The 10,295-nt window shown below is 42.4% G+C and overlaps 1 protein-coding gene across 1 annotated transcript; it reads left to right on the plus strand.

Annotated features, from left to right (window-relative positions):
* Nucleotides 1-1,737: 1,737 nt before the first annotated feature.
* On the plus strand, nucleotides 1,738-8,141 carry cacng7b (calcium channel, voltage-dependent, gamma subunit 7b; the record flags this gene model as incomplete). The annotated part of the gene is made up of 5 exons (XM_080501564.1): nucleotides 1,738-1,933; nucleotides 2,300-2,386; nucleotides 3,989-4,129; nucleotides 6,889-7,034; nucleotides 7,686-8,141. 5 exons carry the CDS (start codon nucleotides 1,738-1,740, stop codon nucleotides 8,139-8,141), a joined length of 1,026 nt encoding a protein of 341 aa, XP_080357690.1.
* Nucleotides 8,142-10,295: the final 2,154 nt, after the last annotated feature.

Genomic DNA, 10,295 nt, shown 5'->3' on the forward strand with positions numbered 1-10,295 from the left:
TGAGGCTTCTACTCCGACAACAGTAATTGCTTTATTCTGATACGGCTCAGAATGTGCACAGCGCAGTGCGGTAATGATGTGCCAACGTTTCTACTGTAAACATTGGCACACTACAGTGGTCTTTAGTGACTAAGGGTCAAATGCAGATGTGTGTACCTAATGCTTCATAGTCGCAGCTGGGCTCTTCCCCACAGTTATCACTGTCACATTTAATTTTAAATGACTTAAGTGTACTTTAGGCCACCGAGCCTGCAAGACACGATGTGAACGTCATCACATCAACACACACAGACACAAATATGCAGCCACTGACACGTCGAGTCATCAGGAGCTCCTGAATCTCAGAGCAAATGTTGAAGACCTCCCGTTGTTTATTAGAAACCAGCAGGGAAAATAGCTATTATTTTATTCCCTAAGGACTCCAGCAGCATTTCAGTATAAAATGTTACAATATGAAAAACATCAGAAAGTATGAGATTGAAATTAAAATCACTACTTGGTGTGAGGCACAATGCTAAATATAAACTTTATGTGGTTAGGCTTAGGTGTAATAATCATAAAAACAAAGATAAAATTGAATCGATCAATAAGACAATTGGGAGGTAGTCAGTTCTTTTTCAGGTTTTTCATGCCTTATACAGGATGTAGCCTGTGAGGTAAACCTCGGGGCAAAAGGAATGTTTCTGCACTTTCTTTCTTGTTTGGCGCACAGTCTTTCTGTTCTTGTAGTGGGAGAACAATAAAAGTAACTTTAACAGTTTTTAGGAGAAAATGAAGCAGAACCATAAATACAAAGCGAATACAAATTTTTTTATTTTTTTTTAAGAGCAATATCCCTATTTCAAAATACACACATGTAAACTACCTTATCTGGAAATAAACAGCACAAACATGAAGTTGTAACCTGGTGTAAACTTTAATGATACGAGTAGAGTCAATAAGTTATTTGCAATATAGTAAAATATGCATGGAGCCTGTCATTATTACTCATAATGTATAACATGACTCAGTAAAATGACCTGTAATCACTTTTTTTTTTTTTAATCAAGGCTGCTCTGTGTCTTCCTGTGTGTGCATGTGCTCCTCATCAAGGTGATGATACTGTCCAAACTGAGCACACACACACACACACACACACACACACACACACACACACACACACACACACACACACACACACACACACACACACACACACACACACACACACACACACACACACACACACACACACACACACACACACACACACACACACACACACACACACACAGATTCGTGGATCCATACAGACAGGATGCTCCAAGGATTTGCAGTGAACTCCTTCCTCCTTCCCAGTCAACCAGAACTAAGTCCCAGAAAGACCATGTTTGAGTCACACAAGACCTCTGTTCTTGTTTATGATTTGTTCCTGTGTGTGTGCGTGTGTGAGTATGCGTGTGTGTGTGTGTGTAAATTAATTGATGAAGTCATCATCTGTTTCTTTGGCTCCTCTTTGACCTTTTCGTAAGATTGGTTGCCTGTGAATTTATCACTAAGCAAATGTTAGCAGATGTTAGCCACAAGCTATTTCCATGTACCCCCCCCCCCCCCCTCCTTCCCCACCCCCACGTGTGTGCATCACATGCCTGTCTCGGTGTTGCACCATCTGTAACGGCCTCCCATCCACATTTCCTCACACTCCAGTCTGCAGGTTTGATTCCCTGATCCCTGCACTGTCTCCCTGTTGCCCTGCAGATGAGTTCCTGCAGCAGCCGTGCGCTGACCATCCTGTCCACGGTGTTTGGCGCCTGCGGGCTGCTGCTGGTGGGGGTGGCCGTGTCCACAGACTACTGGCTCATAATGGTGGAGGGAATCATTCTGCAGCAGAACCAGAGCATGGAGGTGAAGATGGCGCTGCATTCAGGCCTCTGGAGAGTTTGCTTTGTGGCCGGTAGGTACGGTTGATATGACCTGATCTGAGGGTGTGTTTACAACGGAAGGACAACTGCAAGAGTTCCATACATGCTCAGAAATATAAAACACTGATGCATGTGCTTGCATGTGCACAAATCATCATCCATTAAAAACACACAGGAGTAGAACAGACCAGCTTGATGAGAGAGCAGGGGGTGAGTACGGCAAAGCTTCAGGCCTTTGGGATCATCGCTGTCACAAAGCATGACTATTACCTGTGAGCAGGACTGCAGAGACGCACTTGGTTTTTTGGGGGGGGGATTTGTAATGTTTCTTCATGCGTCACTGACTCTGATCCGAAAAGCAAACAGCAATATTCTCAATTTCCCTTGTTTCTTCACAGGATCAGAAAACGGGAGATGTGTTGCATCAGAGTATTTCACCGAACCCGAAATAGAGATCACCACTGAAAACACTGCAAATATACTGAGTGAGTAAAACAGCAGTGACCGTCCACATCAGACTCTGCAGCTGCGTCCCCCTGCTGACCGACTGCGGGAACTGAAACTAAAGCAAAATAATACAGCAGGTCAAGGAGATCGTTCAGTGAAAGACACAAAACTTAATTACTTCAGAGAACTTCATTATTTCGGATCAAAAATTCTTTCAATCTTTTGAGGCGTGAAAAATCATTTCAGTTCAGGAATAAAATGAATTACTCCTGTGTGACAATTTTCTACAAAAGAAAAATTCAGATTGGTGAACCTCCACATTTTTACATCTCTCGCGCGTCTCTGGAAAGATTCTTTCCTACACAGCCATTTTACAGAATTCTGATCAACCGGCCCTTTTGTCTCTCTTTTTTTTGTTTTGTTTTTTGAGATTTGTTGTTGCTGTCACATTCAAAACTCACTCATGTTTTCTAATGCCTCAGTTTCAAGGTTATTTGTGCTGTATTGAAAATGAAATGGGACTTTATGGGATTGGGGAATCACTGAAGTCCATTTTTATTAGCATTTAACAAAAGTGGGAGTTTTTGTAACCAGGGCTTTGCTGCAGGGCATGTTTTGGTGGTTTTAGATATTTAGGCAGGTGAGAAGTATCACTTAATGATGAAATAACTTAGTGGCTTTATTTTATTGAAGCTCAGTCATTTGTTGTTTTTATAACCATGGGTTGTAAAACACTGCACAGCTTCAGAGGAGGTACCTGCTTTCCTCTGGAAAAAGATACTGGAACATCCAGTGCAGGACCACCAGGTTCTAACAGAGTTTCTTCCCCCAGACGATGAAAACGATGAACAATGAACAATGACGACAAAGAACTGTCTGCACTTTGCTCTGTCAAATTTTTTTTCGGACTGCCTGCACTATTTTTTCTGTCTTTTGTTTCCTGATTTTATACTAGTCTTAACTAACAGGTACACTATTCTACTTCTAATTGTATGCTTATCGACGCGTACTCTTTTATATATTTATATAGTGATTCCCTGTTTTTACACTGCTTTTAACCAAGGAGTACACTATTTCATTTTTCTTGTACTCAGTACAATTTAAATGACAAATACAAAATGTCTTTTAATATGATCAAGAATCATCATATAAAAAAGAAAAAAAAATTGAGGGCAAAACAAAGAATATTTTTTGTGAAAACACATCGTTCTAACTGAAAGTATTTATAGCACAATAGATAATAATTAGATTAATAAAAGAAGCTTTAGTGTCAAACTATCCATGTACTATTAATTAACAGAAGCATTTTGCTTTTTGACTCCAACAGCCCAAGAATGATAGCTTACGATGTGAAAAAAGACATTTGAAATGAGACAAATCATTAGCGATGACTGTTGGAGGGGTTCAAAGTGGTTTGAGCTCTGTGAAGGCTCCTTAACTCCCCTCAGAGAAAACTCTTTTTCCCATGGTCAAAAAGACACTTTCAATAACAAACATATCAACCCCTGCTTCCATAGCACAGTGGGATACGTGTGTTTTATTCACCTGACAGTTTGTTTATTGCTCTCACCAAGACCATTGAATGCATTTGTGGCCTCATCATTCACCGGCAGTTTAACACTGAGCTCTCCTCCCCACAGAGATGGTGCGTACAGCCACGCCCTTCCCCATGGTGTCGCTGCTCTTCGTCTTCACCGCTTTTGTCATCAGCAACATCGGACACATCCGGCCCCAGCGCACAATCCTGGCCTTCGTGTCCGGCATCTTCTTCATCCTCTCAGGTGGGATCCATTACTCATGTCTGGCTGTCACTCTGGGATTGATTGCAGTGGCCTGGCGTGTCCTGTGTCACACATGGAGACACTCCATCATGGCTCTATTTTTGGTGTGAAGCACAGGTGTGCAGGTTGTCATCGGGAAAAGGTAACAGGATTCAGTCTTAAACTTTCTCCTGCCCGACTGAGACTTTTCTTTCTTTTAACTTTGATTGGAATGAAATAGAGCTCCCCATGACATAAAGGCTCAGTTCAATTCGTCTTTTGAGCAAAACATGAAAAACAGGAATGAGAATCTCCACCTTTTGAGTCTTTTCTATGGAACGTTTACATGTTTTCCATGTGCGTGTGTGGGTTTAGTTCCAAGTTTAGTTTCCTCAACACAATCCAAAAGGCAGGCAGGATTACTAAATGAATCAGTGTCTCTAAATTGACCACAGGTTTAAATGTTCATGAGTGTGCATGAGTGTACCTCTTTCGCCTGGAATGGACTGCTGACCTTCCAGTCCAGTGTTTGGTGAAACTGAATCCAGCCCACTACGACCATGAGTTGGACAAATGAGTCTCCATCTTCACACATCATCAGCAGATTTTCCAGCTGAATTCCCTCATTAGTGCAGTTGACCTTATTGAACAGCAGGTGGCTCTAATGCTCCCCATTTCTGGAGCTTGGTGTGCAGAGGGAGGACTAATGGGACCCTAATTTGAGCTCACGTCTTCTGATGTTCTTTTTGACTTGATACATTCGAGGAGGAAGCATCGCTGCTGAGTTCAGAAGAGCATCAAACGCCGTCTGATGCTCCGGCTCCGACCTGCCATCGCAGGGACCCGGTGATGAAGGGTGTCGCTGAATAATAACTGTTATGTAATGGAGGTTACATAATGTTTATAGCCTCTGCTGGAAGTGTCGCAGTGTTTTACTTTACAAGGTATTTTGATAATAGGGTGATAATAAGGGGCAAGTGTATCAAATTGCTTCTCGGGCAGCCTTTCATTCTCCTGCACTAAGCCTCTCTCTGCCTCCCTCCTCCTCCTGCCTGACACACACACACACACACACACACACACACACACACACACACACACACACACACACACACACACACACACACACACACACACACACACACACACACACACACACACACACACACACACACACACACACACACACGTCTTTCTCCCATTTCCTTCTCCTTCATTCAGGGTGTCTCAGTCCTGCATGAGTCATTGTGGTTGTGGTGGTCCGTGTGGATTATTGAGAGATACTCCACCTGGTATCCCTCATGAAGTGCCGTGGTAAATATTTCAGTTTGGCTCTGCAGGCTTGGTGCAGTGATACCACATACGGGTTAATGTTACTGAATTCAAGTCAGATGGATAAACGTTCCACGGAAGCCACAGCTGCTTAAGCTGGTTTGGATGCAGATGTTGCTCTCTCTCATCTCTTTCTCTCTCCCTCTCTCTTACTTGTGAATTTCTCTTTCTCTCTTGTTCCAACAAACATCACACAGACATCTTGCTTATGTCCACGCATTTGCAGAATTTACCCCCATTTTGGTTTCCTCTTTGTTTTACATGCAGCACTTCCCCTTGACTTCGAGTAGCTCTCTCTGGACACGTGTGTGTGTTTTTCCTTCAGCTCCTTGGCGTTACTTAGATAAAGATGTACTTCCTTTGCAGGATTGACAGCAGCATGGTTTCTGCATTTTCCATGCTTTACAATTTTTAAATTACAACAAAACCTCTTAAACCAACCACTCACGTGAAGGACATGAGCACCTGACAGCCCTGCAGTACATTTGAATGTTGCAGTGGAGGCTAAAAATATTCATATTCAGTGCTTACAGCATGCATCATTCTTTGAATACTGATTCCGTGGTACTGGCCATATGTTGTGTCTCATACATTTAACATTTCCAGGGCATGCAGAGAGTATGCAAGTGTTCCTTGAAGAAAGCTGGGTTTAAATGTTGAATGGGTTGCTGCTTGGAGTCGGAGGTCGTTCTTTTGTTCTGATGTCACATTCCTGAACGGTACAAATTAACCTTTCAGGGCAAAGTTTAAACCCAAATGCAACAGTAATCTGTGGGATAAGCAAAGTAATAATATTGATACCTGCGCATCATCTTCAACTCTTTTTTTTTTAATGCTATTTAAAAAAAGAGAAACATCTGTTGGCGTGTTTTGCTTTTGATGGACAATTTTTCAACCACTGATAACATTGACCTGGATTACATGTCGTTTATCAGATCAAATACATTTGAAGTTGAAGATGTACCTTTTAAAATTTATTTCTGAAGTCTCCTGCTATTCAGCTTAATCACAACATTGAAGCATTGCAGTTTAATCAATTCATATCATGTTATATATGACCACATTTTAACACTGAAATACTAGTTTATAAAAGCATGGCGGTCTCATGTTATTTGCTCAGTTCATAGAAACAAAACAAATTAAATATCAACATGTTTTATTACCACGAAAAGATGGATGGATGGATGGATGGAGACATTTTCTAACATTTCTGGCAGATTTTCCTTCCGCCTTTTTCACAGTTTTCTCTCTCTCCCTAATGTCTTTATTAATCTTTGCTTTTTGGAAGCAGATCTATTGGCAGAATCGCTCCACATCTGTCATTTCCTCTGGACCCACTGGTGCAGCTGCTTTTGATGACTTTATAAGAGACACTTTCACTCTCTCTCTTGGATCTGAGTCCATTTCCTTCCCTGACACTCTGTCACTGTTAATGTGCCGTTGTGCAGGCCTCAGTCTGGTCGTGGGCCTGGTGCTCTACATCTCCAGTATTAACGACGAGGTGATGAACCGGCCCCGGGAGCCCGAGCAGTTCTTCAATTATCACTACGGCTGGTCCTTCGCGTTTGCTGCCTCTTCATTCTTACTCAAAGAGGTCAGTCTGGCGTCTGCGTATAGATGCACGTGTATGTGACAGAAATCACGAGGAATATATTGTGCATGCATTGCATGTATATCCTGTTACGGCACAGAAGATATTTCCATATCCGCACAGGTCTGATGCCCATTGCTGCATTGATGTATGATGAGGTTTCAGGGATTATGGTGGAGAATTGCAGGTGTTTATGTGCATCTTCCCTTGCGTGTGAATCCATGCGTGGGGCAGTTTCCTGTGACTTCTCAGCTCATCCCCTCCTCCCTCGCCCTTTTCTCCTGCGCCTCTCTCATCATCAGCAGCACTGCTCATAATGTGGTGCAGTGGACACTTCAGCGTATACTGTGTGCTCCACTTTCTTTTCCCCGCGTTCTTATTCATTCCTGTTGCTTTTTGTTTAATCTGTAGATTGCGATTTTCAAAACGCACCATCTCTAGACCTTTTCTCTGAAAAAAAAAAAAAAACTTTTCTGCATCTCCTTTGTTTGTCACTTTCAATCTGATTTTCACAGCCACTTCTTGGTATTTCTTTGAAATTTGATTTTGTCTTTGAATCCAATTTTTTTTGTAATGAAACGTCTCTGTCCTTGTCACATTTAATCTGCCTTCATCTCTTTGCCCACCACTTTCTCTTCTCACTTCCTCTCTCAGGGGGCCGGTGTGATGTCAGTCTATCTGTTCATGAAGCGTTACGCAGAGGAGGAGATGTACCGCCCCCACCCTGCACTCTACCGCCCCCGCCTGTCCGAGAGCAGTGACTATAGTGGCCAATTCCTGCACCCAGAGTCTTCCTGGCCTCCGCCGAAGCGAGGCCGCAGCACGTCGGAGGCCTCCAGCGATATCTCCATCCAGCTCAACCAGACGCCACCAGTGCCGTCAAAGACCAACCTCCAAGCGGTGGGCCCCGGCAGCCCCCCCTCTGGCTCCTCCTCTGTGGGCAGCTACCCAATGCCCCAGCAGTCCATTGGCTATCCCACGACACACACCCTGACCCGGTCACACTCCTCACATCCCCAAGGCCAAGCGCTTCCCATGGCCATGCCGCCATCGCCTGTACCTCCCCCTCACTATCACACGCACGTGCACATGAGCGCCTCCCCCTGTTAGGACGAGGGAGCTTCACGGTGGAAAGGAGAGACATGGACTCCTCATAATCATTTATTATGTACATTTAGATGTGGGTGGCAATAAACGCTGAGCTTGGATCGGAGATCAAGTGAGACGGAGAGGAGGGAGAGTCGAGCAAGCATGAAAAATGTAGCTTGGAAACAATGACAGTTTTGAAGGCTGATTTAGGATTTTTGCAGAACTACTTTATACTGTGATGAACTGGCAGGATACAAACACAAAAGAGTATGAGAAAAGAAAGGGAGAAATTCAGTTTGACATCACAGGAATGGGGAGAAAAGGCGTTTTCTGGAAAGACTGTGGAGGTTAGGCTGAGTGACAGAGGAGATACCAGGGAGAGAGAGTGAGGCAGGGGGTGCGAGGTGCTGCGACATTACATGAAGATACTGCAGTGCTGCGGGAAATTTGTATGCACTTACAAATGTACAGTGCAAAACACAGCGATCACAAAGACTGCGAATGCACATAGTTTTATACATACATGATTCATGCCAATACATGAACTGTGTACCTTTTTACCAAATGGTAAATGTGGTTTATTATATTCTTGTCTTCTCTGAATTTGTTACATCATCAATCCAGTTTCATAACACACAGTGTTGAGCTAGTATAATCAATATTATTAATTCAAAATATTAGTTAACAATAAAATATAAGTGTGAAATGCAAAAACTGGATATGAATGTTGTTAACCTTTGTAAAAAAAACACACACACACACACACACACACACACACACACACACACACACACACACACATGGAGGTGGATGATGTAATGAAATATCATGAGGAAAATACAACTTTTACATCTTTGCATATTTGTTTAAGATTTCTTGTACATAAATGCACACGAGGACTTCTGTTGACGGTTGTAAATGAAGCTTTGGCACAAATCACATGAAGACAGCGTGCGACTCCTTGATGCTTTGGACGAAAACTCCGCAACAGGCGGATACCCCCCCAGGCCCCCACCCCATCCCACCCCACCAACCCCACCACCCCTCCTACAACACACCCTGTGGATGCAGCTGCTGTGAAGCAGGAACCGCCCAGTTATGAGACAGGGGTGTGACGCCCTCTACTGGCCACTGTCCTGCACTGACCCCGGACCTGCAGAGGGGGTCTGCCTTGCTACTTTTTCATGCACTCTTCCATCTTCACTGACCTGCACTGAGGGTCAGTGCCTGGGGCAGCACAGATGGTTGAAGCTGTTGTCCATCCAGAGCTGTAAGTTATGGCAAATTCAGGAAATGTCAGAAGAGATAAGACATGCTCATCTGAGCTACATAAAGCGGGATATACTTAGACGTATATATATACTGGTTAGGAATACTTTTCAAGCTCTTTTGCTACTGATATAGCTAAAGAAAAAAAAAAAACATGATGAAAGTATTTAATTACATTTGCACTTACTGCTGAAGGAAAACACCACTGTTGGTGACTTGTGGGTCTTCTGTCAGTCTCTCCGATAAATTATCACGTTAGTTTATTCATTTTCATTCCAATATATTAGGCAATATTAGTGGCAGTTTGTCACTAGTATCAGATGTTGTAAACATGAATCGGAAATTAAGTTCAGACAACAATATATAGGTTATGAATGAATTAAGATTAGAATATGAATTCATTAATTTTTGAAACATTTCCTGATGAGCCTTTTTGTTTATAAAATGTAAGTAAATATGAACAATATCAATTCGAACTGAAAATGTTAAAAGGTTCAGGTTGCTTTCTATAAGAACATTTTTAATATTCACAATTTAGAATTTGTTTGTTTTAGTAAAGACAATAATGATTATTTTACTTTAAAAAACAATTGTAAATTAATTCCCTATAAAAAGTCAAATCAGTGGTTAGACTGATGCCTGCGCCACTCAGTGTGTTACCCTACTAAGTAATTTTTCTCTATTTTCACATGTTTAACTGCACCGTAATCACACAGGTTTATTTGGAGGGAATCTAGAAACACACTAAGTTTTATTTGAAAATGCATAAAGCTAATACTCAACTTAAGTTGCTCCTGATAAGCATGCAGTATCACAAAACACGGGCGAGGGATCAGAGGGCCTGTGGATCAAAAACAGCCCAATTTTAAGATAGATTAGTTATTTGTTGTTTGCTTTTAATGCACA

The sequence above is a fragment of the Blennius ocellaris genome (genome assembly GCF_963422515.1).
Source record: "Blennius ocellaris genome assembly, chromosome: 8".
In the NCBI taxonomy this organism is placed as follows: domain Eukaryota; kingdom Metazoa; phylum Chordata; class Actinopteri; order Blenniiformes; family Blenniidae; genus Blennius; species Blennius ocellaris.